The sequence below is a fragment of the Pelodiscus sinensis genome, chromosome 2 (assembly GCF_052426305.1).
Source record: "Pelodiscus sinensis isolate ZL-2025 chromosome 2, ASM5242630v1, whole genome shotgun sequence".
Classification (NCBI taxonomy): Eukaryota; Metazoa; Chordata; order Testudines; family Trionychidae; genus Pelodiscus; species Pelodiscus sinensis.
In genome coordinates, this window is record NC_143053.1 from 58,749,291 (window position 1) to 58,775,927 (window position 26,637).

At 42.5% G+C, this 26,637-nt stretch overlaps 1 protein-coding gene across 5 annotated transcripts in view; it reads right to left on the reverse strand.

The window, feature by feature from the left end:
- The window catches only part of C2H8orf34 (chromosome 2 C8orf34 homolog), a 235,140-nt gene extending 212,701 nt beyond the window's left edge, over nt 1-22,439 (reverse strand). For 2 of the 5 annotated variants that reach the window (XM_075920572.2, XM_075920569.2), the window contains exon 1: nt 21,989-22,439. In XM_075920572.2, the coding sequence (XP_075776687.2) occupies nt 21,989-22,057 (69 nt within the window). In that variant the 5' untranslated portion in view covers nt 22,058-22,439. Of the gene's footprint in view, nt 1-9,355; nt 9,797-21,988 lie in introns of those variants that run through there. The other 3 variants (XM_075920568.2, XM_075920562.2, XM_075920563.2) reach the window with 3 other exon arrangements.
- Nucleotides 22,440-26,637: the final 4,198 nt, after the last annotated feature.

Sequence of the window (26,637 nt, forward strand, 5' to 3'; positions counted from 1 at the left end):
ACAACCACCACCCATCCAACAACCAGTCTCTAAAATACTCTGGCCCATCAGCATCAAGTTCCTACACCGCACAATCATATTCAACAATAGAACCCTACAGACAACTATGTCCAAGAAACCCAAAGATCATCACACCTACTTTCACAGAACCAGTAATACCCCAAACACACCAATCAATCTCTTACTTACAACCAGACCCTCAGATACGATACAACAGCGGTGGGCAGCCTGCAGCCCATCAGAATAATCTGTTAGCAGGCTGTGAGACATTTTGCTGACATTAACCATCCACAAGAATGTCCCTCTGCAGCTCTAAGTGGCCACATTTCACCATTCCTGATCAATAAGAGCTGTGGGGGGACCATGCCTGCACACGGTCAATGTCAGTAAATACCACATGGCACACCACCAGACAACCCTGATGGACCACAACTTGCCCGCTACTGCTATGGAATACGCTAAGGAGAAAGTCCAGGATATATACCTTAATAGCCTTAAAACCACTTTGACCGAAAAAGGACATTCTACTAGAAATGAAGATCACAGCATGGAATGGGACACCCAAATACCCAGAAAGAACCTCTTTAAACACACACACACACACACACACACACACACACACACACAAAATTTTTCCTGAGTGTACACCCTTAACTGTCACCCTACTGAGCCCATAATAGATATCATTAAGCCTTTACAACTATATACATTGGAGATCAAATCCTGAAAGAAATCTTTCTTAACCCTCTTCTGGCTTTCAGTCACTCCCTAATTTTATCAAGTTCATCACCAGAAGCAAACTATTAAGATATTGTTGCTTAACATGTCCTTCCCACTAGTAAGATGACAGAAAAGTTCCTGATATGAAGAATAATGAGATCTTCTCAGTGTTTATTTTCACAGTTGTCACGGTTTTTTTTTTTTTAAAGAATTCTGCCTTCAAGGATAAGCTCTTCCGTTCAAATCAAACAAACTACTTTTCCACATAAGGGGAGAGGTTTCAAAAACGAAATCTGCCTACGTATTCAAATTAACAAACTAAGTGGACAATTCTGTATTAAGACATTCTTTTGCATTTTTTACCATAACATCACTGAGGGCTGCCTTTTAACCTCATTCCTTCCCAATAAAGACAGCTGAATCCCCAGAATTCACTAGGCTGCCAAGATAGGAGACAGCAAGTTCATTCCAAAGTCATCACATGAATTAACCCTTTCATAAGCTGTAAAAGGATTCATGAATAGGATATAAAAACGTAAGTCTCTCTTTAAAATCCAAAGCATCATATCAGCAAAATCCCTAGCTTAAGCTTTCCCAAGATAGTTTGCTAATCCTTCCATACAACCCTGCCAGGGAATATATTTCTTAGTCTATCATATTTTAAACACAATTTAAAACTTCAAGCTAAGTAATAATGGAAAACTCAATTTTGCCTATTTGGCAGTCCTATCTTAGTGGCGGTGCAGGCCTACAGAACACTGCTCATCGATAACGCACAGGCAGTTGGCAAATAGACTACTACTGATTGATTAATTCTCTCATTAACAAACATAAGATGTTCTGTATCTGAACGATTTGTACACTACCTACGAAAATACATGCTCACCTTACTGTAACTTATCCCCCCTCTGGTTTTTTTTTTAAGTTTGTTGTTGTTTGGGGGTTCTTTTTCTTTTCTTTTTCTTTTTTTTTGGGGGGGGGGGGGGAGAGCTACTCTTGGGCATAGTGATAAACTAAACCTGTAAGACCCTTGCACTAAAAACTGGCTTTTACTACATATCTGTATTGTGAATATGGCATCTCATAAGTTGTGTGTGCTTACCTATGTGATTTAGATAACATTTTAACAGATCTTGTTTGCAGCAATAATACATATGTAATCCACACGTAACAGCTATCTGGTAAGAAATTGGTAAATGCCCACTTTTTCACAAATTACATGTAAAGGCCTATTTATACATATTTGTATTGAATACTTAACAATCCAGAGTTGTTGTGTCATGTTTCTAAAATGGGCAGTCCTATGGAGCAATTTATGGACAGATGCTAATATTCAAGCAGAATCCTGCTTATTTCAGTGAGTATTTGTATGGACGTCGCTCATGCAGATATATTACAGGATCAAGACCCTCAATTGCCCTAGTATTTGTTCAAGAGTATTATACAATCTTTAGTCTTAAAACACTAAGCAAAGTATAATTCTGATGTTGCACTACAGTTAGGGAAAAAAGGCCTTAAGTTAGAGACGTAATATTTATTTCCCACTTTGTTCAATACGAGGGACAATTTCCTTAGGCTCAAACAAAATGTAGGGAAAAACAGGGCAAAGAGTAAAAACAAAAAAACACTGATGTAATTCTGTGAGCATCAAAAAACGTTTCAAAATGTTCTAAATGAAAACAAATGTTTCAAATTTTTGGAAGGGTTTTAGCCATTAAAAATTGGGAAGGGTACAAGTGACCCTGGTAAATAGAACTTAAAGATTATCTTCTTACACAGAGAACCTAAAATCCATAAAAAATTACCCAAATTTACCAGCAGATCTTCAGGCTCCATCCCTTTTGAACAGAGGTGGGCAAGATACAGTCCACAGGCCAAACGCAGCCCATCACACCATTTGATCCAGCCCGTGACCTGCCTTGCTCCCAGGCCAATGGAGACCTGCGGGAGGAGGAGTGCACACAATCATTCGCTATTCAAAGCAGCTGGTGGCTGCCTCCCCCGACTAGGAGCGCAAAGTACCTAGAGGGAGCCACCAGCTGTTTTGAACAACGAATGACTTTGCACTTTCCCCTGCCCCAAGTCCTGATTGGCCTGGGGGCAGGGAATATATGAAGTCTCCTCGTGGTGCCAGGGGCACACAGCACCGGGAAGGAACTGCCCCTTTCCACGCAAGGCCCCGCCCCTTCCGGGGGCCTAGAGCTAATCTGCAACCATCTCTCAAAATTCATGAAGTCCCCCCCCCCTGCAAAAATTATTGCCCACCTCTGCTCTTGACCCTCACTGTCTACCTCTTCCCTTAGAAGAGATTCAAGGAACTATCTTCTCCTACATCTTCCTTCTTGGTAAAAATAAAATACTAATAGTCTAAGCAATTTAGGTGACTAAAACAATCTTCTTTAAAAAAAAAAAAAAAAAAAAAAAGAACCCAAGTCATATAGAATGGGCATGAAACGAGATCTGAGTGATGGTCTGTATGTAGCTTAGAGTCTAAATTAGAAATAGAAACAAAGTCAAATAGATAATCACTTACTAACACAGAGAGTGTTCCTTACAGCACATTATTGAGTGCTTTGCTAGTTAACTATCTCAAGTAATATGACTCCCATCAATTCCCCTGGGAGAGTATTGTGCAATCTAATAACCAAACTTGGAATCATAAATGGAGGGCTAAAAGGGACCTGTAGAAGTCATCAAGCGCAGTCTCCTGCACTAGAGAAGGACCAAATAAACCTAGACTATGCCTGAGGGATGTTTGTCCAATCTGTTCTTCTTAAAATCATCTACTGATGGAGACTCCACAACCTCCCTTGGAAGTCTATTCCAGAACTGAATCTAACCTAAATATCCTTTGCTGCACATAAAGACCAATACTTCTTGTCCTGCTTTAAGTGGACATGAAGAACAACTGACCACCACCCTTTTTACAACATCATCTTACATATTTGAAGATTTACGAAGGTCCCCTCTTAGTCTTTTTTTCCTCAAGACTAAACATGGTAAGTTTATTTTAACCTTTCTTCATAAGTCAGGTTTCCTAAATCTTTTATTAATTTTGTAGCCCTCCTTTTTACTCCCTTAGGGTATCTAGCAGGAGGACAGGAGACATTGACATGGGTTTAATTGGACAACTTTAGATGTGTAGGAGTACCTGGCAGATAAAAAAAAGTATCCAGAATAAACATGGGATTACCTGGGGAGGCTTTTACCAGCTCCCCTTCTTTTTCCATTCAACTCCCTCCAGCAAATCCATTTGCCAGGACCTAATCATCCACCACCACAACCACCACCCTCGCTTTTAAGAGAGTTTATGTGAGCTATAAGGTGGCTGGCTCCCTGCCATACCAATCATAGGAGTCCCCAACTATCCCTATGTGTTCCTTTAATGAACACGTCTTTTTAAGTTATTTTCCATGCCATTTATTTGATCACTGTGGCTATGTCTACACTACAGAGTTTTTTTTCTGAAAAACAGTGGTTTTTCCGGAAAAACTTCACTTACGTCCACACTGCAATCGCGTTCTTTTGACAAAAAAAAAAATCGAAAGATCAGAGGGGTCTTTCCAACATTGGTAAACCTCTTTCTATGAAGAAGAAGCCTTTTTACAAAAGAGCTCTTTCAGAAAAAGGCATGTGTGGACAGGAAAGAAGGAGTTCTTTCGAAAGAAGAGGAAAGAGGAAAAAGCACAGGTGCCACTCTGTCCATAGTAATCACAGCTTAAATGCAAGATGTGCTTTTGCTGTGTGGATGCTCTCTTTCGGAAGAAGTTTTTTCGGAAGATCTCTTCCAGAAAAGCTTCTTCCAAAAGAAGCCTGCAGTCTAGACATAGTCTGTATGTCTTTCCTATGGAATACCAGCACTGGACATCCATGCAACCCTTAAATAATGAGTTGTGACACATAGCCTACCGTCATTCATGCCATGCATGAACAGAGCCCTTTCTAAACCTGTTCTGGGGAAGGAAAAAAAACCCACATCCCATTGCACCCAGGCCAATATGGTGGTCAGGGAAAAACTCCTTCCTAGCTTATCTAAAAACAGGCAGCTAGTGTAGTGCCCTCATCAGGTCTGAACAAAGCCTGTTATTTTACCACCTAAAGGAGAGGGAAGGTGGGTCTTGCCTCAGCCTGCTGCATGTAAAAGATGAGTACAGGCACAGGACTGCCTGTTTTTAACCCTGTATTCCTACAGAATGAGTCAGTGACCATGCAGCAGTTTTTGTCTCTCCCACCCGGAGCCATAAAATACTGTTCCCGTCTTTTAGCTGAATGCTTGCTAAAGTGGAACAGTTTCTCCCATGTCTTACATAAACCCGTTCTGTTAACTAACCCTTGAATGATATTGGATACATTAGAACCCCCCAGATCCTTTTCAGCAGTATGAAAGCAGGGGCTCCTCCAGCACCAGCAAACAGGAGCTGCTGGACTCAGCATACTTGCGTGGATGTTGCACCTCTACATTTTAAATGTAGTAAGAGCCTAGCAGCTCTTACTACATTTAAAATACAGAGGCAAGGTGCGGGTGGCTGCCGCAGGTGTCCCCACTACCACTCTGCATAGCAGTCCTATCGACTAATCATACAGTCAATACAAATTGAATCGAGTATATGATTAGCGCGGTAACTGCAATTTAACATCCCTGGGCCACTTCCCCGACCATTCCTTGGTACCTCCTTCCCAAACCCTTGGAACAGGCCCTGTTGCTTGCTGCCTTGGATCTGTCTCCTGTGATGCTCTGCTCTGCTCAGTTCGGCCTCTCCTCTCCTCCGGTCTGTCCCTTTTCTCCTTCCCCCTGACTTGCCTGAGGGAAGGTTTCTGTTGGGTGCCTGGAATGAGGTGTAACAGGTAATTCGAACTAAGGACTTAGTTTGAATTACCATTTAACTGCCGCGTGTAGCCGCGGGCAGTTAGTCCGGACTAGTGGCATTTAAAAATGGAGGACCAGATGGGAACATGAAAATGAAGCCCGGGATATTTAAATTCCGGGCTCCATTTGCAAGTTCAAATGCCTACATTAGCCTCCCTAGTTCGAACAAGGGGGCTAGTGTAGACATACCCTTGGTCAGTAAGGATCTCCTTTGGGAGCCCCACCCGGGTAAAAATCGCCACCAACTCTTTTGTGATGATCCGGGTATCTAGTGGCATAGTCGAGGACTAGTATGTACTGGTGACCCCAAGTCATCTTCTCCAGTGGCCCCACCAAGTCCATGGTGATCTGTTCAAACGGGGCATCGATGATAGGTAATGGCACCAGCGGGGCCCTCAGGTGAGGGCGAGGGCTATGTAACTGGCACTCAGAGCAGGAGGCGCAGTACCGCCAGACGTCCTCATATACCCCTGGCCAGAAGAACCAGCTCAGGATTTATGCCTGGGTCTTCTCCATCCCCAGACGTCCTCTGAATAGGTGAGTATAGGCAAGATCCAAAATGGCTCACTGGTATCTTTGGGGTGCCAAGAGCTGATGCACCTCCTGCCCCTGTATGTGGGACATGCAGTACAGGAGGTTCTTTTTAAGTATGAAATAGGTGCCGGGACCTCAGGCTTTCCCCGCTGTGGGTACCCCATCTATTTCCGCTACTTCCTTTTGCACATTTTCGTACCTGGGGTCCTCTCCCACAGGATGCCCTCCCAGGGCTGGACAGTTTGAACCCATGGGATCTCCCTCAACCCCTTCAGTTGGCTCTGGGGAATCAGGCTTAGTGCTAGGTCCAGGATCCTCCACTTCCTCTGGGTCTCCTGCTGATTTTTTGAGGAAAAAATATAATTAAGCCAATTATTTTGAGAAATAAAATACCACATACAATTATATGGACTTGATAAACAAATATTGGATAGGAAAATATGGTATGTCAACTATTGGTCGTATCAAATTTTAGTGTTACCCTTTAATACACTGTAGTAAGTTTCTGCTTATTTGTTAGCCTGTGGATAGTACATGAAGAAATTTTTACTACCTCTAATCTTGTGTCTCAAGCTCTCAAATACTCCAGGCAAAAGAAATGAGTATTCTTAAATCTCCTCCTGGTTCTTCGTTCTAATTATAACTTTTCTCCTTTCAAAGAGGTATTCTCTTTACATTATATATTACTCTGATGGCAGATAATGGGTAAAGCAACAGAGAGGACCCAAACACCACCTTCCATTGTAAAGCAGGTGGCTTCCTGGCTGGGCAATATTGCTAGAATCCTGTAAATCTTCAGATACCCGCTTTATTTCCATAGACAATCTTTGCAGATTGCAAATGGATGCAGATCCAAATTTTATATCTGGAGCCCTATAAATCTGCAGATACCTACTTTATATCCACAAATGCAGATAGCTATTGACCATGTTTGCAACGTATGGCTCGGATGCAGATACGAATTCCGCTACCACGCAAGGGCTCTAAATATTGTTCCTCTGTCTGGACACCGCAGGTCTCGGGATCCACATTGCACATGTGAGGGGAGGGAGTGGAAAGAATCAAACAGAATATTCAATCCTGTGATAATATATTGACCAATTTAATAATTACAGGGCATTAAACTGAAAGAGCGCTCTCTGATCCTCATCTCTCTCAACAACAGAAATTGGTGCAATAAAAGATATTACCTCACATACCTTGTCTTGCAGGGTGCTTACTTAGGAAGATTCCCCATCCCTGTTTTGGAATATGCCTCTGAGCAGATTCAGGTGACAGCAAAGGTAGTTGAGACAGTAAAAATCTTTCAGGTATCCAGGAGAACATGCTGGATTAGTAAAAGTTTACTTGTCTATATTTTTTGGAATCTTTCTTAAGCTCTAAGTGTACAGGCTGTTCCTTTGAGATAGATATGACTCAGGCAAGGTGACCGTATTTGCCTTTCTTTGAGACAGATATATTACTCTAACCCACTCTGACCTTTGTCAGACTAGCTAACAATAGTTCACTTGAAAACCAGGAAGAATTTGGAAAAACCACAAGCTTGGAGGTGTGGCTGAACATCCTGATTGCTAGTGGCTCATCATGTGATGGAAACTCCATGAGGAAACCCTTTGAGTTTCAAGTTCACTTTGTAAGAATTAGAATGAGGTCTGAACCAAGATAACTGATGTGGCAATCCATGACAGTGATTCATAGGACTGAAGGAAATGGAAAAGATAAAAAGAGTGGATAAAATCAGTTTAAATACAGCAGCAGGAAAGACAGCGAAATGAATAAAAACCGATAAATTGGAAATGAAAGATAAAGAGCATGAAAAGCTTGAAAACAAAGAAAACAAAGCAAGAAAAGAAAGGAAGGAAAAGAAAAGGCCAGCAAAAAACATCAGAAGAAGAAGAAACAATAGACAAAAGCAGTGAAAGAGAAACATAAGGGGGAAAAAGAGGAAGAAGTAGGAACCATATATAGAGGTAATAGGAAAATCAGAGAAGAGGACAAAGCACCAGCTGAGAAAGAGAACAGTTATTTTACGTTCTGGACACTTGAACTCCCACTGTTTGTTTTACTTGGTTGAATCTGTTAATAATTGAAAGTGCTTAATTAAGTCTAGTTGAATGACTAGGAACCAGAAAAATAACCTAGCTACAAGATGCCCACAAAACAGAAAAAGCTTGGACAGATTACTCTTTATTTTAAAATTAACATAAATTTAAATTTCCATCTCACAGGAAAGCCTACTAGTTCAATTTTTTTTTGTTGCAAAGTGGGACAAAAAGTTAAATACTGAAAAATTCTGTGGAATGAGTTAAAAAAAAATCTACTGAGAAACATTTCCATTCAGCTCTATTTAGAATAAAAAAAATATATTCCCAATAGAGATATTACATTTTTATTTGTTTTGTTTTGGTCACTTAACATTTAATTTTGAGTCAGTTCCACATTAAACTGCATCTCCCTATCATTCCTCACTGGAGTTGTCATGCAGGTGCTTGATGCCCCATTCCTTCCTCTAGGCCAGACTGCTTCTTCCTGATGCACACCTAAATACGTGACTCCCATGCTCTACTATATGGTGTGGACACAGGGGAAACCAGGTCGCATCATGGGAGATGTAAGGAGCCCAGCCAGAGAACATGAAACACCTGCGCTATAACTACCATGAGGCAATACAGCACCTTAAATAAATGCAGTTTAATAATGAATTGACTTAAAATAAAAAATGTTAGATTAATTCAAAATATTTGGATTAAACTTGACTGAAACAAAATATTTCTTTTTCATTTTCCTCAGTGGAAAAAAATTGGAAAGTTTCAATTTTGCAGAAACTGCATTTTCTATCAACAAGTCATTTCAGCACAAAATATCCAACCTGCTCTACTTTGTACCTTGATATTCAACCTAGAGGAATCAAGCCCACCAAATCAATAGAATTTTCAGCCAGATGCACATTAAACATACATTAAAATACTTACAGAATCAGTAGAATTTAATAAGAAAAAGATGGTCTGTCGTGATATAACGTCTAATATCTCCAAAACCCAAAAATACTACCAGTTTCACATTTGGAATAAAAGGAAACCATTTATGATCATTTAAATTTCCTGCAATAGGCGTACCAGCTACCAATAATAGAGGTAGCTGATTTTACAACACACACACACAATTTCAAAAGACAGAAACAGATACTCAAACTCAGAGATATGAAGTGATATAAATTTCACTCCCTTCACTCACCAGTGTATAACTTGCTGCTGGAGCACCACACTGTGTGCTCCAGGTAGCTCTGAGGGCTTGGAGGAGGGGAGGGGGGATTGCAGCATGGCGCACTCCAGTTCTGCTGAGCCTCATCCTTGCGCTCAAGGACCCTCCCTTTCTGAGAGTGTGGAATAGGGCTCCTCCACACCTTCCCAGGGGTCTGATAAGTCTGTCAGTTTCCCTGCTTTCCATTGATAAAGTGATGAACCAGTTAATAAACTTGCATTGCTTGAGCAGAGCAAAATGGTACGTTCCTGAGCTAGAAGGCTGGGAGCAAGGGGAATTTGGCTGGTGCCTTTCTCTGTGTGATTTGCGAGCAGCTCTGGCAGCATTTGCTGTCTGTGTGTGGGCCTCCATATGCAGTTGTTCTGAATGCTAACAGCATCTGGTGGAAACTTTAAAAACTACAATAGTGCTGTAACACCTTAGAGACTAACAAAAATATAAAAATAGTATCATGAGCTTTTGAGGGCACAACCCTTTTCTTCAGATGACATTATTATTTGTCATCTGGAGAAGTGGGTTGTGCCCATGAAAGCTCATGATACTATCCACATTTTTGTTAGTCGCTAAGGTGCTGCAGGACCAAGGTTTTTTTTAGTTGCAGATTAACATGGGACTCCTGAGACTTTTAAGCATCTGGAAGGCTTGCTGCTTATCACCAGTCAGGCACTGTGAGAGACAACTGAGAATTGTGAGTTAAGGGGGCACAGCATTCCCAAGTTGTACCCCAAGGATCCTATCATAGAATGGTTGCTGACTTCACTGGATAATATTTAAATGCCAGCAACTGAGTTGCAAATGCAATTTGAATGAGGGGATGTTGCATGACAGTTTTATGAGGCCTTTAAGAAGCCAGCTACAGAGGTTATTCAGGCTTAAGGCTGAAACCATATCTTGACCATTCTGTAAAGCGGGTCTGAGATAATGGGGACAGCTAAATAAATATCAGCTTACATAAGCTAGATGTACTTTCTACTTTATAAGTTATAAGTTAACTAGATTACATATGACTATAGTATTAACACTATTAATACCATAATAGATATGAAATAATGAAGATGAAAAAAATCTGAGAAAGTAGGGCTCTTTATAATAAATATCTAAATTAAGAAGTGTATATTTTCCTTAGGGGAAAAAAAACAAAAAAACCCAATGAAGATAATTTTAAAAGGGAACACCATAAATCCTTCTACTACTCATCTCACAGCGATATTTTTTCTATTGCCTCTAAGTCCAAACAAAACAATGTCAGCATTTAAACACAACAGGGTAGATTTTCAAAGGCACAACTTTGAAAATCTCCCTCAGTGTAAATGTCATGGATTATTTAGTCAATATGCTCTCACTAAGCAACACAGAAGACTAACAGGAACAAGGTAAAGCTATGTTTTAAAAAGATAAAAGAACAGGTCATTTAGAAAACTAGACCCTGGAATAAACAGAATTGCCCTATGCTTCAGAGAATATTGGCATAATATTATACTCAACTTTTCAAAATGTGAACACACCTTCTCTGCTCAGATATCTAACAGATAAAATGGAGTTGTTCAAAGTGAATAACAGATAAAATGGGGTTGCTCAAAGTGAATAAAATTTGGCTGGTGTTAGATTGGAAATCACTTTAATACAGAATGCAGGGGTAGAAAAATGCTGTTTCAATGTTGTTTCATTATTGTATGAATACTAACCTGTCCCAAATGAGGGGGTCACCCTCAGTAGAAAAGTCCTCCTTACGCCAGGGACTTGAATCACAGACAGAGCCCTGTGAAAGTAAGAAGACTGGTAGCAAGTATCTCAGCAAAGAGGTGTGGACTGGAGTGGTGTAGCTTGCCTCCCTCCCCACAGACACACAAGCTGCTCAAAGGAAGAGTAAATAGACTTCTTTAGGAGCTTCTTTGTTATGTTAAATGCTCAACAAGTTCTGAAATCAGTTGCAATAGGACTGTGTTTCTGCCCCGCCTGCTAAGTGCTAAAAATCATTGAGAGTTGACATCACTTGAGATGGGGCAGTAATTCTGCCCCATCTACACAGAGCTGAAAATTACTAAAAGACCAATATGTAGAGATCACAGCAGAAGGTGGCTGGTAGTTGGTTGGTGAATGAGTGGCCAGTGAGGTGGAGAGGTACAGCATGAGGCCAGCAGAGCAGCTGGCAGAGTGATGCAACAAGTAGCCAGCAGGGTAGCTGACAGAGAATGGCAATGAGGTGCCTCTTTACGCAACCTCCACCCAGGGTACACCTCTGAAGTCTTAGTCTGCACTGATCAAGAACAGCACCTGTGAGCAGGGTGCCGAGAAGGGTTGGGCATATGAAAGGGATATTTGGGTTGCTGGACATAACAACATGAGGGGGGAAAAGACACTGTCTAATCTACTTGGGTTGGGGCTTTTGCTCATGGCTTATGTTTATGTTCCATGTTTGCAATGTTTTCCCAAATTAATGCTGAGGCTATGTCTACACTACGGGGGTTTTCTGGGATACTAGAGGTATCCCAGAAAAGCTCTGCTGCATCCAGCAAATGCATCTGCTCTTCTGCTTCTTTTGTGTGGAAGAGCAGACATGCTCTTTGGAAGCCCTGTCTTCTTCCTCCCATGAAAAAGGAGGAGACTTTTCCGAAAGAGGAGACTTTTCCAAAAATTGGCCCAGTGTAGACAGGCCAAATTTCGGAAGAGCCTCTTCCGAAAAAACTATTGGAAAAAGGAATGCAAATTGCGGACCACAATTTACGTACCTTTTTCTGATAGATCCCTGCAGTGTAGACATAGCCTGAGTAACTTCCCTCCTTTAATTAAAAGTTTCTTTTCTACACTCAGATTCTGTGCTTGTAAGTGGGGAATTATTGCTTCTAAGAGGCATCCAGAGATAGTGTGTTATTTTCCCAGGTGATATCTCAATATGATTCTATGTTGTATTTGATGGGAAAACATCCCTAGATATTGAACCTGGCCCTGCTTGCTGTGGCTCCAGAGACTCCCCCCTTAAATGCTCCAGATGTCTCACATACCCTATCCCCAAAATCTGACAGCCAAGTGTACCGCAGATTCACTCACAATAATATGACTTTTAGGAAGAACACAGCTATTAATACAACAGAGCAGACCTACCTCCACTGGTGCAGCAAAAATAAACGAGCAATTTTTAAAACCCTGCATATAAATTTTACAATCTAAATTGGGCACATCTCTAGACACAAACTCCTCACAGCCAGAACTCTATCACCCTCACCAAAGACCACTGATACTGACAACCACAAATATTACAAATAATCATGAGTCAGCCCTCACAAAAACTGAATCATCACAGGTTTCCTTTTATTTGCCTTCTGGCTTTGTGAGCCATTAAAAGCACACTCTATTCCAGCTCTCTCAACAACTATAAGAGCTATAAAGTTACTTAAAGAATGAAAGCTAGAAATCTGATGTAATCCCTTGACTCCAGGAGCCGGACTTTAAGAAAAACACTAAGCATCACAAGTCTTGCAAAACAATTTTAAATGTGCAGTATTACCTTAATCTTCACCTCATATTGCATCAATCTTCCACTTCAACCACACTGTATTAACAGGGCCCATTCTCCACTGTAACAGGGTAGGACTCATCCCCACAGCGCCTCCTTTTAGTCTCTCTGGAATTAGCTCTTCATTGCTGGAACATTCCCTTTTGGCCAGTGCCTCGCTTGCTGTTACCCGTTAATGGCTCCACCACCTTGCATTAGGACCCATGTCCCTCCGAGATCATGGTGTCTTCCCCTCTGAGTACTGCCCTGCTATATGTTCCAACACTCTGGGGTCTTCCCCCATGGAGAACCTCAACCCCTATACCCAGCTTGCCTCAGTGGTCCTGCCTTGAGGGCGGGGGGCTGGACTCGATGACCTCTCGAGGTCCCTTCCAGTCCTATTATTCTATGACTTTATGATTCATCTATCCCTACCTCAGGGGCAAACGGCTGTCTGAAATTTCTGTCCTTATATCAAATATTTCAATTGCTTTCAATGAGTAAGAAACCACCGATTACCCTGTGTAAAGATGGCCTGCATTTTCCTTTCAGTCTGTAGGGATACTGAGAGATCACAGGAAAATGTAGAAGCAAGAAGCAACTGAGGGACTGAAAGGGAATATGGGATGCAGAAGACTGTAAAGAAGTGGTTCTCAGCCAGGGGTACGTGTACTCCTGGGGTACCTCAACCCATCTAGATATTTGCCTGGTTTTACCACTGTCCACAAAAAAATAGCAAAGTCAATACTCACTGAAATTTCATACAGATAAAATGAGAAAGCATTTTTTCAATAATGGTGTGCAGTGACACTTAAGGATTTTTATGTCTGATTTTGTAAACAAGTAATTTTTAATTGATGTGAAATTGGAGGTATCCAAGACAAATCTGACTTCTGAAAGAAGTCTGGAAAGTTGGGAGCTACTCTTTTAAACGAGTTCTAAAACTGGTGGCAGAGATTTGGAGACTTTGTGGAAAAAGCAAAGCAAAATATGGAGGTTACTGGGGGAACTGGAGACAGTGAAGAAGCACTGGGGAGAATTTAAGTGGGGCAGAAGCATGCAAGGAGACAAGATCATTAGTTATATATTTACAGTAGGACTGCTGTTTACTTTACCAACATGCAAATGTACTGACAGGCTGAGTTAATCAAATAATGATAATTAAAGAGCCTGATCTGTTTTTTGTTAACACTGAATTTAATAAATATGGTTTAAAATTGGGGAAACACTGCATAATTCAATCCAAAGTAGTGAAAAATATTAATATGGGCCAACCTGGGACCTCCTCACCACGCCCCAGCCCTCTGCATCAGCCCCGAACCTCCTCACACACGAGCCTCAGTTCCCATGGACTTCTGGTGGTTTCTTGGTGCTCGAGACTTATAAAAATTAGTTTGGGCTCCCAACACTGAGGCAGCCAGAATGAGCAGATTCGATTGAAGATATTAGTCTAACCTAACAGAGGACTTAACTAGCAACCCTTTCACACATAAGTAATCCTCACCCCTGTAAACTTACTTCAGTGGCACTACACTAGCTATGAGTAGCTTTTACTCTTGAAGGTAGAAAAATACAAATAGTAAAGCCCCAAAATAGTCTCCATTAATAATCAATACATATAAATGTATCCCATAAGATGGCTAGGCATACATAGCAGAAATCCAGGAATCCATAAAATCCAGGAAGTATATTAGATAATATAAAAGTGTATATAATACAAACTTTCAAGTTTCAGCATACAAAACAACCACTAATTGTGTGGGGATAAGAAAACACTAATCCATCATATGAGTTTTACAACTTCCTGTGGAAACATCTAGTAATTACTCTCAGAAAGGGAATACCAAACTAGATCAATTTTAGTGGTCTGATCCAGTATGATAAATCCCATGAAAGCTCTAATCTAAAATTCTGCATGTGAAATATTAGTACTGAAATAACTTTGTCTTTCAAGGGCTCCACCTAGCTGTCTGAAACGAAACATTTCTGAGACCCAGAATTTACTACCTTTCATCTCAGGAACAGAATGTGACCAGATAGTCATGAAATTGAAACAAAAATAAATAATTCTGAACCGTCTATACAGAAGCATTTCCATGAGACTATTATATCAGTATAATTTTTATATCCTAAATATTGCACTCTAACTTTTGAAGGTATGCATTGAGAGCTGAGATGCTCAAGATGGCCCACAATTCTGGAATTTACTCCCAGCCTCAGGCCAGCCCTGGGAGTAGAGATATCAATGTGTAGTCAAATACACGATTAACCAATAAACCTGGGTTTATCAGTTAATCCTGTTGACTACACGCATTTCTCTCCCCCGCTCCCCCGCCCCACACACAAACAGCCTCTGTATCAGAGGCAGCAAGTGGGAGAAGGTGGAGCCAGTGCTTGTGGGGAGCTGGCTTATAAGATTGCTTCCCCCTAGTACCAGATCTGTAGAACCACTTGCCCCCAACCCCTGCGCTGCAGCTTCTGATAGAGAGGCAGCAGTGCAGAGGGTGAGGGGGCAAGCAGGAGCCAGTACACATGGGAAGCCAGCTTTCAAGCTAGCTCCCTGCGCATATCAGCGCATATCAGCACACATGAGCCGCTTACCCCCACCCGCTCTCCACATGCACGCCTGCCTCTTTATCAGAGACAGCATGGGGGGAAAGGCAGGTGGGAGCCAATACACATGGGGAGCTGGCTTTTAAGCCAGCTATCCTCATGTGCCAGCTCCATGGAACTGTCAGCCCCCCACTCTCCTGTCTGCCTCCCAAAGAAGCAGCGATGGGGGGCAGGCAAGAACCAGTGCTCGGGCAGCAGTGCAGGGAGGGGTAGGGAAGACTGTTCCATGGGAAGCCGGCACAGCTTCTATCCACAAGGACCTAGGGCCCCCCTCAGTCGGGGAGCTGATGCCACCCTGCAATGCTGCCTCTGTATCAGAGGCAGCAGCGTGGGGCAGCAGGTGGGAGACTATTGAATAGTTGTGTAACCACTAAATCCCGCGGACAATTGAATAGTTGTGTAACCACTAATATTTGATGCAGTTACACGATTATTCAATTAATTGCTATCTAACATCCCTGCCTGGGAACAGGCATGATATAATCGCTGTTCTTTGAAGAACTATGCTCTGAGGAGTAAGATTCAGGTTCAGAGTTATTTTTGGTTTAGCAAGACAGTTATTTCAGTTCTTTTAACCAATAGTAGTTGGCTGATTATTTGCTGTTTCTCATGTAAATGTGTCTAAAGATTGTCTGTTTTATAAATTCAGGGGGAAAAAGTCAAAAGTAAACAGTGAATTAAATATATACTTCTGGGTTTATATTGTATCTAAAAATAAATTATATTTCTGCTTAGAGGTGAAGCAATATAAAAGTGCATTTATAAATGTTAAGATCACATCATTTTACAGTTTTGTAAATATTTCTTTGTATGGTGTCATACATAATTTTTCCGATACATGCAGTGGATTAAAATAACCATTGATATTATGTTTTTTAAGTTGTGCTTTTGAAACCTAAAAAAAAATTCAAACTAACAACAAAGCTTGAGTGAGTAATCAGAACACACATCAAACAGGTTCCTTCAACAGCTTTGATAAGAAAAATGTACTTTTGCAGATTGGTTACTAACAGTGTATTTTAAAATGGGAATGAACAAATATTTGTTATTCAGAGACTAGAAATAGAATTATGGACAAGTGAACCTGCAGAAGCCAGAGGAAAGGCGCCCCCTCCCTCAACCCAATCCAGCCTCACTGAGGCTGCCCTACCTGGCAAAGAAGCACCTCTCACCTGGCCTGGACCTGCTGTGGTTAAGAGAGGACTTGAAACTCTTCATCCCCAGTCCCACCGTAGAACCCACACCTCCAGCCACAGTCCTCACCACCTGGGACCTCCTCACCACATCCCAGCCCTCTGCATCAGCCCCGAACCTCCTCACACACAGCTGAGCCTCAGCTCTCTTCTGCACCCCAAACTGCTCATCGACAGCCTCCTTCCAAGGTCTGCGTCCCCAACCCTGAACCCCCTCCTAAACTCCAAATTCTTCACTTTTACTCCCCCACAAATCATCCATGTGCAAAATGAATTTGAATTTGATATGGAGGTGGTATGTCAAATCCCTTCTCGCCTTAAACTCTATGACTCCATATATATGACAAGAAAAGTTTGAGATAAGGTCTGCATAATGTTGTTTGTATGCTGGAGCCCAGGTAAGGACCCACAGTTTTAACAATTCCTTACCTGGTGTTACAAATAAATGTAGATGTAAGGTTCTTGCTAATTTGGGCTTCCACTGCAGTGTAGACATAGCTTGCAATTTGGAATTTAAACTAAGAGTATCTCTCCGCCTTAATACATACTCTCCTCAACAGCCGTATATAACACCCCTGCCATAACCAAGCCATAGTCATAGTCAGACACAACTGAGTATGATTTTAGGTATGTGGAGCTGAGTGTTACCCTTTGTAGCAGGACGGGTGGGGTTTTGCATTGACCATTCTATTGACAGGGGTTGGAACCATGGTAGGAGATGGTACTTGATTCCTGATGACTCACTGTTAGGGATGTAAAGGGTAAACTGGTTACTCCTGGCTGGGCCCACTGCACGGTGGACCCGGCCGGAGCAGCCCCTCCCCACCCTGCAGGGTAAACTGGATACTCCTGGCTGGGCCCACTGCACGGTGGTCCTGGCTGGAACAGCCGCTCCCCACCTGACCAAAGCAGCCTGTGGCACAGGAGTCTACTCCAGCCTGGCTGGACCCACCATGCTGTGTCATGGGCAGGGTGAGGGAGGGCGGGAGCTGCTCCAGCCTGGCCAGACTCACCACACACACCGCAAGTGGGGGGATCATGCCAGTACAGTTGGGCTGGAGTCCCATCAGCGGGACCCTGGTTAACTGGTTAAACTTAGCTTTTAACCAGTTAACTTTTAAAATGGGATTTTACATCCTTACTCACTGTGACAAAGGTTTTACAATATAAAGGCTTCCCAAACAGCTGCAACTTTACTGACCCCCATGCTGCTGTTGAAATTAAATTGAACAAGGGCTGGTGTTCAGATCTAGTCACTGCTGGTACAGTACAATAGGGAAAATAACGGGCAGAAAGGGAGGCAACAAGTGCAAAATAACACAAGACAGAGAGGAGAACAGTTACAGTGTCATACAACAAAATCATCAGTAATTGGCATCTTTAGCAGGACAAATCATGCACTGAACAACAGCTTCCACCACCATGCACGGTATGTACTAGTAATAAAAAATATGGTTTGGCATTTCAGATATCAGCTTGGTATCCGAGTATGAATGTGTCTGAAGTTCAAAACCCTGTTTTGTGTTGAGTATTGCTCATTTACCTGTGTAAGTGTACAATTTTTTTATCTTCTTCCATCCCTGGCTGTCCTCACTTAAATTCACCATTTCTCTGCCCACTCCCTGTGGCACCTTTCCATTAATTCACTGTTAAATGGCAATACTTAGGCACTTCCTTAAAGCAGCTGCCTTGAACATTGCATAGTGGTAGCTTCAAAATAATAGCCATGACCTGCTGACCAAATTTAAAGTTACTGAGCTCCATCTAACTTCACCCTGTACTGGCTGGGCACTATGGATTTTGTACACATTGCAAAGTATTCTTGTCCATGAAAATTGGTGACTAATTAGCATCAGGAATGGAAATGGGATAAAGAACACAAACAATGTGTGAAGAGGATTTTACCCACTCTTCACTGAAACCCAAGTATCTGTTTCATTTTATACTGTTACAAAACCTGTTAGGCATGAAAAGCTTTGAATTATTAAATTTAACTGATTTAGTATACATTATGTTCCCAGTATATGATATCTTCATATATAACAAGTGTAATTACATTATTAGCTTAATCCCGTGGTCTTTGTTCAAGGGAAATTTCCATTGACTTTTAAAAAGGGCTTTTCTTGACTAAGGATGTCAGGATCAAATTAGGATGGGTTCCCTTCCCATCACCTCTAATTGACAATTTTTCCCCTTCTCTTTTCCTTCCTATCCCCTCTTTTCTGCTGTTTATTTGCAGCTCTGGACCCTTTGCTCTATTCATCTGAAGAAGTGGGTTGTGCCCATGAAAGCTCATGATACTATCTACATTTGTTGTTAGTCTCTAAGGTGCTGCAGGACCTTTCATTGTTTTTTAAAAGGATCAAACTAGAAAAGGTAGACATTTCCACTGAACAAAGTCCAGAGAAGAGCAACAAAAAATGATGAACGGATGAAAACATGACCTATAAGGGAAGATTGAAAAAACTGGGTTTCCTGGAGAAGAGAAGACTGAGCAGGGACATAACAGTTTTCAAGAACATAAAAAGCTTGTTATGAGGAGGGAGTTCTATTTAAGCTCTGAGGACAGCACAAGTAGTAACGGGCTTAAATTGCACCAAAGGTGATTTAGGTTGAACATTAGGAAAAACTTACTGTCATGGTGGTGAAGCACTGTAATAAATTACCTAGAAAGATTGTTGAATCTCTGTCATAGGGGATTTTTAAGAAGACATTAGATAAACACCTGCCAGGATGGTTTGGATAAGTCTTGCCTTGAGTGCAGGGGACTGGACTAGAGATGTAATAGTATAGTTGATTAACCAATTAAATGATCAGCAAAAGCTTATAGGTTAATGCTAAAGACTTAACGCATTTCTCTCCTCTCCCCGCCAGTACATTTTTTAGCAGGTTGGCCAGCAGCCCAGCTAAGTCCCAGCTTGCGCTGGGTCCAGGACCTACCCCTGCTGTGGCTTCGCATTTAATGTGTATTAGGAGCCAGGCAGGCAGGCAGGCAGCCCCAGCTCAGTTCGGACTCACACCAGGTCCAGGAAGTCAGACCCACTTTGGAAGGAAGCTGCTGCCACCCTGCGCTGCTGCCTCTGTATCAGAGGAAGCGGTGCCATGCGAAAGACAGCCACCAGTCTGCGAGGGAAATTGGCGATTTTAAACTGGCTCCCCTCGTGCACCAGCTCCCGCCTGGTATCCTGTGCTGCTGCCTCTGATACAGAGGTAGCAGCGTGGAATGGGGACTCCTCGGGAGTGTAGGAGCACATTGGCTGCTGACCTCACCCCCAGGGACTACAAATAGTTGAGTAACTAATAAGAATTCATAAGGTTAACTGACCATTAGGTTAACCGATATTTAACATCCCTAGACTGGACTAAAAAACTTCTAGAGGTCCCTTCAAGTCCTACAGTTCTATGACATTTACATCACCTGCTTGAAGTCAGGCTTTATCTGGGAGAAGTGTCAGGAACAGCTTTGTGTGAAAATGCACACTCTTATCTGATGAACTAGAAAAGCAACTACAGGCCCGTTCCATATTTTGATGAATACTGCAGCTCCCTTGCTGACTCCAATTCCCAACAGTGGTCTAAGTGGGTTTGGTACAGAGACTCCTTTGTCATATGTTGGGACATACACCAGTAATTGATCCAGAGCAAATCTGCAAGATGTAAATTATGTGTATAAAGTATAACTCTAATGATATAAAAAACATTACAACAGGTTCAGTCTTCTGCAGTTTTCACCCCAGTCTTAAAAAAAAATACATCCTACTAATTCAAGCATCTTATAATGTTATTATTCAACTAGGTTAAGAGAAATGAGCTATATTCAAGAAAGTGATATCTGGTTGGGTTTTTTAAAGGTTAGAGTATAAAAGGCAGGTCTGTTAGCGAAAAGTCAAAGAGGAGACAAATTAGTCATTGTTTTCATGATAGTTGCCAAGCAACCATGTTTATAAAAATCTAACATTTCATTTACATCAAAATGTGCAAATTTAATGTATTCTGATTTTCTGTAACAATTTTTGTATTTCTAAATTTGTCTATTCCCTAGTATTTACTTTGAATTTTAACAAGTCGGGCTCTTATTTCACATTTGCAGAATGAAAATAGCTTATTCACCTGCTTGAACCAAGGTATTCTTTCTATAACAGCCATAGTCCATGTAAGATAGAGCAACTGACCCTTGGCAACTTGTTTTCGAATAAAATTTGAACCTGCTTTTTATTAGGGTTTTAAAACACATCTCAACACTTGCTCGGGAGAGACAGAATTCACAAACTATTTTTCCCAGATAAGTAACACTAATGGATGAAGTAGATATAAAAGAGTGACAAAGGATAAGTAAAATAATGAAAACAAGAGACTTATGTCTCACAGTAGTACTAGATATGATTATATACACAGGTAGGTTTTGTAGAACTTGTTCATATTAAAGGAAATCTTTAGCAAAATAGCATATGTAGCCTTTGGTTGAGTGTTTTATTGCAACTAGATTATTCCTCAGGGTGCTGGAGCGATTTGTATAGTGGGGATGCTGAGAAGCCATTGACCCAAACTGTAAATCCTGTTCACGATGAAAACCACTTGAAGCCCGTGGTGCCGCAGGCAGCACGCCTTAGTTCCAGCACCTGTGTCAGATTTCCAGTAGGAGTAGGGAGATTTCGGCAGGTACTGGGTTCCCAGCCCAGTGCAGTGATTTCCCCGCAACTACGCATTCCTTACTCGCTAGAGTGCATTTCTTTCTAACCAAGCACAAGGAGGCTCCGTACCCCGGTCTCGCCGAATCTCTGTCTGGCCCTGATGCCCAGGGAGGGATGCTGCCCACGCGGTGCCGAGGGAAGTGTTCCCATGTGGCGGCTCTGGGTATGTCAGCAGAGGTCGCTGGCCGCTGCCCAGCGAGCCCTCTCCAGCGCTGCCATTGCAAGGCTCTGAGCTCTCGCTCTCCCCTCGCCCTAGCAACGCACGGGACGCTTCGCTCCCGCCACCCCCCACGCCAGCGCCGCGACCCACGCTGCTCTCCTCGCTGGCGCTACCAGGGCCGCGGAACCCGGGGCAAGAGGGGCGTCCTCGGGCTGCGGCCAGGCTGGGCGTGCGCGCGGGGGAATCCCTGCGCGGGAGGCGGCGCGCCCGGGAGAGCAGGGCCACGCGCGAGGGGGCAGGGGCGCGGGCCCTCGAAGGGAGGGAAGGAGGAGAGGGGGCGGGGCGCGCGGCCGCAGCCCGTGGGATCGCGTGACGCTTCACGGGTGGGTCACACACCTGCTGTGCCCAGCCCCTCCCCGCTCAGGTAGCCTCGGCTGCCCCCCCCCCCCGCCTCACCTCGAACAGGGGCCCGATCCTGTTCTTCTCCAGGTAGGCTTGGATCCTGCTTTGCTGATGCGCCGCCATCAGGAGCTGCCGGGGCGGGGGCCCGGCTCAGCCTCCCGCAGGCGCCGGACGCGAAGGGCCCCGAAGGGGGGGGAGACGAAAGCTCAAGTCCCAGGGCCGGAGCCAACTCAGGCAAGTGGGGCGGGCGCGACGCGGGCAGGGGAAGGGAGCGGCGCCGGCGTGTGGCGGGTCGGCGCCCTGGTTACCCGAGCAGCCGCCTCGCCCAGCTGCCTCCCTAGCGACCGCGGGGCCGGTGCTGCTCCCCCAGTGCCGCTGGCAGCGCGGGGGCGGGCGGGCTCTCCGGCTGCCGCTCGCACATACGGGACCAAAGCCCGCAGCCTCCCGCCAGCGCAGCAGCGACCCTGCTCCGCGCCGGGCTCCCCCGCTGCCAGCGGCGCAGCCACGCGCCTCCCCCGCTGCCTGAAGTTTCCCGGGGAGCTCAGGGAAATTGATGCTCGGCAGCCAGGGCTTACCCAGGCGAGGTAGCGTGGGGGTTGGGCAGACGAGCTACACACCCCTCCTTTGCATATTGATTGAAAAGAAACAATCAAACTTCTGAACGGCAAGGGAGAGAGGCTAGTCAATGATTTGTTGGGCACAGGCGGCATAGTTGGGTGCTGGCTGTCTCCAGTTCCTCCCTCTTTATTCTGCTGCAAATTATTTTTTTCGTAATGATGAAGATCCCAGCAGTCTGGGTGGTGCAGACACTGTTCATCCTAATAAAACGATTTAAAATACATATAAACCTTCCGTGCTACCAGCTACCTGAATCCCAGTAACCAAGGCCCCCTCTTTCAAATCCCATTGAAGTCAACATAACATTCATCTGGTTTTAGAGGAAGCTAAATTAGGGTCAAACCCAAGAAAACAGTGTTATACGTTCTGTACTTTAGACAATTATCTCTTCACATTAACTAGAAGCAGACTCATGACCTCCCTTCTCCCCTTCAAAAAAGAATATTTTAACAACTCTCAGTTTGCGGGATTTAAGCATTCAATGCTTTTATTCATCATCAGGAATTAGTTCTGCACTGCCAGAATTCACAGTTTAGTTTTTAATTATTTTATTAACAAAAGTTATTTTTATTTTAAGTTTTCCTGGAAGAAAAAACAAAAAGCTTTGAAGTGTGTGCTCAATTATGCTGGATATTCAACATATTTGCTGAATCAGGCTCTCTAGTCCATTGCACCAGCACTGTCAGACAATGCTCAACAAATTCAAGAGCAAAAGATGCTCCATATTCAAATTGTCTTTGAGAGGAAGGTGCATTTTGAATAATGAATTCTGGTCCCACATTTGTTGACCACTGTTTATATTGCTTTTCACTTCAAAGACTTGTCCCTTGCTGAAGAAGGTGGTCTGTCATAAGCACATTTTACAAATACATCTTATACTGCACCCTTTTGCCATTAGTGCAGCAGTGGCTCTGATGGCCCCTTTGCACCTGTGAGTTCAGAGAGACTGTACAGCATTATTTGCTGAGGCACAGTAATTTTCGCCACTTACATCCAGCATAAATAACACATGGATTTTATTTTTTAAAATAGCCAGCAGTGGTACAGTGTCTTTCTACGTTAGAATTCTGAGATTTTTAGATCTTGTTGGCACTCAAGTCTTCTATGTACATATCAGCCCATAGTTTTAGGGGGAAACTCTGATACTGTTTTGATAGCTACTTTACACAGTGCTGCTAGAATAATTTGGCACTAAAACCATTGTAGTTTTTCCACTGAGGATAAAGATCAGTTGTGCAGAACCAACAAGAGGGGCTCTTATTCCACCTCAGTGTAAGAGAAAAAGGGGGCATGGATGTGCTTTTATAACCTTTTGTGGCTAATTCAGCTAACATCAATTACAGCAGTCTTTAGGCTGCTCTAACAGTACAGAAGGACCTGATTGCACAAAGCATTAATAGGATCTGCAAAGTAGGATGTTAAAATGCAGGTAATGGTGTAAACATGTAATCACTGAAAAACTCAACAGTTACATGGTTACATGTACCTGCAGCCAGCTCCTGGGAGCTGGTGGATGCCATGATCCAGCCTTTAAGCCTGCTCCTAGTGCGTACTGGCTCCCACCTCTGGTTGCTGCCCCTGTAGCTCCAGGAGCAGAGTGGAAGCCTGCGTGTAGTTGTGAACATCAACCAATAAGCCCAGGCTTATCAGTCAGCCATTTACATAGTTATACATTCACATCCCTACCGCAAGGTACTCTGCTCCATAAAGGAAATGAGAGGAGTTTAAGACATTTTAAAGTAGGCTAACCCATTTCTGCTGCATCTTCACATCCGTCCAGAATTGTACTTTAGGTGCATTGCAAGATCTAGCCCTCAGTTTTATACATCTTTTTGTCTCTTGCTCTTTTGTGTCTTATTTCTCTTTCTCCCATCATCACCTGTAAACTAGTTTTCAGACTTTCAAGTTTAGTATCTACAATTAAGAGCTCAGTTGACAGAGCTATTGTAATAAAACTAGGAGGGGCCATCACCAAGAAACTACAGCACTAAAAGTATAACTACCTTTGTAAAGAAAATGCATTGTATGATATCATGGACCTGCTTTTTTAGCTGTAAGTAGCAGATTTATGGCCTTTATGTGGACAAAACACTACAGAGAGACATAATCACAGATATTTCCTTACCAAAAGCCTGAAAGTTATTATCTAGAGTTGATTGCATATTTCTATTTTCTGGCTGAACATTTCTCGCAGTTCTTTAATGGAAAGCTTACCTACCACTGAAATGTAGGAGTACAAGTATTTCCTGCAGAAGTGTGTGCTCAGTGGCATGATAGTTGGAACAAGAAACTTCACTATTAGCATTATTTTCTGCTTTCTCTCTGAGCTTAAACAATACAGTCATCAGCTGTTTCATATAAGCAACATTAAGATTTCTAAAAATATGTGACATCAATTTGTAAATAAGCAAAGAACTTGGGCTGTGTAAGTGTGCATATTTGTCTCAGGTAGCACTTAGGGAAACATTTTAAAAGTGAATTTTAGGGAAGCTTTAAAAACTAAGGACACTAAAATAGCTCCTTTTAAATTAATTTTAATGAAGCATTACAGAAGTTAGAACATGTATAATTTTTATTAATTCTAGCATTCTGTTTTGTATGAGGAATTGTATACTAGTCCACTCTTCAACAAAATAATATCTTTCATTTATTCCTGTTCTAGATATAAATGCAGTTTAAGAAAAACTTACGTTTCTTCATATTCAAACAGTATATTTTTAATGGGAGTGAGAAATATTATTGATTAAAACACAATAGTAACATCTCTTTGAAAGATTATACAGCCAGTGTGTCGTCTATGTAATAGTGTGATGTGAACTCTGAAAACAAAATGGTAACAGGAATCCTCACTCATGAAAGTAGAGACAAGTAGTATACAGAAGATGAAGGGTATCACTGTTTCCAGCTACATGTGTCATGAAAAGTAAATGGTGGAAGAGAGAAGGAAAAACTGGGATGCAGACAGAACAAGCAGAGTTTGTCTCATAACCCCGTGACCCTATTCTATTCAGGTACTTATAACATCTCCTCATCCTAGTATCCCTGAGCACTCTTGATTAGTGCATTAAATGATATGACTATCATCTGTCACACTTTGGGGCTAAGTCTATACTGCCAGCTTCTTGCACACAAAGCCTTTGCACAAGAGTTTTTGCGCAAGAAGTTTTTGTGCAAGAGCACATCCAAACCTCAAAGCACATTGCAAAAGTGATATGCTTTTGCACAAGAGAGCATCCACACTGCATGGATGCTCTTGCTCCAGAAAGCTCTGATGACCATTCACAGAATGGCCATCAGAGCATCTGTGCTTTTTCCCATAGGGGTTTCTTGTGCAAGAAACCCCTCTGGGGTGTCCACACTTGCCTTTTTGCTCAATAGCTGTAATGCAAAAGGGAGTTATGCCTCATAGAAGGAGGTTTACCTATACTGGCAAAAGCCCTCTGTTCTGCCATTTTACTGCTGATTTTCTTGTATAAAAGCGCATTTAAGGTGTGGATGCTCCGCAGGTTTTTGTGCAAAAATGGCCGTGCAAAAACCTCGCAATGTAGACGTAGCCTGTATATGTACTCTAATCCTCTTCCTACAGGGATAAGTGTACGCCATGGAGTGTCTTGTTTCAATAGGGTGTTTGAAGGGACTTCTCCGCATAATTCTAGCTATCATAATTATATGTTACGGTGGCACCTATCTTTCAGTAATAACAGGTCACTCACTGCATTTCCAACAATTTTCAAAGGTGCGGAGCACTTGCCATTCCCATCAACTTTAGTTGGAGTTATAAGGGCTAGCTTCTCTGAAAATCAGGCTATAGATGTAAAAAACTATTCTAAAGAATGAGTGGAATAAGCATTGCTTAGCAGAAAAGGCAAATGATGACTTGGCTGTCTATAAAGATACCCTCTGGGCCACAAACACCAAGTGTCTCTGCAACAATTTCCATTTCAGCAAAAGGTTGATCCATATGTGCTACATAAACCTTATTTCCAAGATGGCATTTTGAGTATGAGAGACTTCAATACATATAAGAGAAATATGTGGTTGAAATACATATATCACAGAGATACACATAGCTTTGAGGCTCTAAA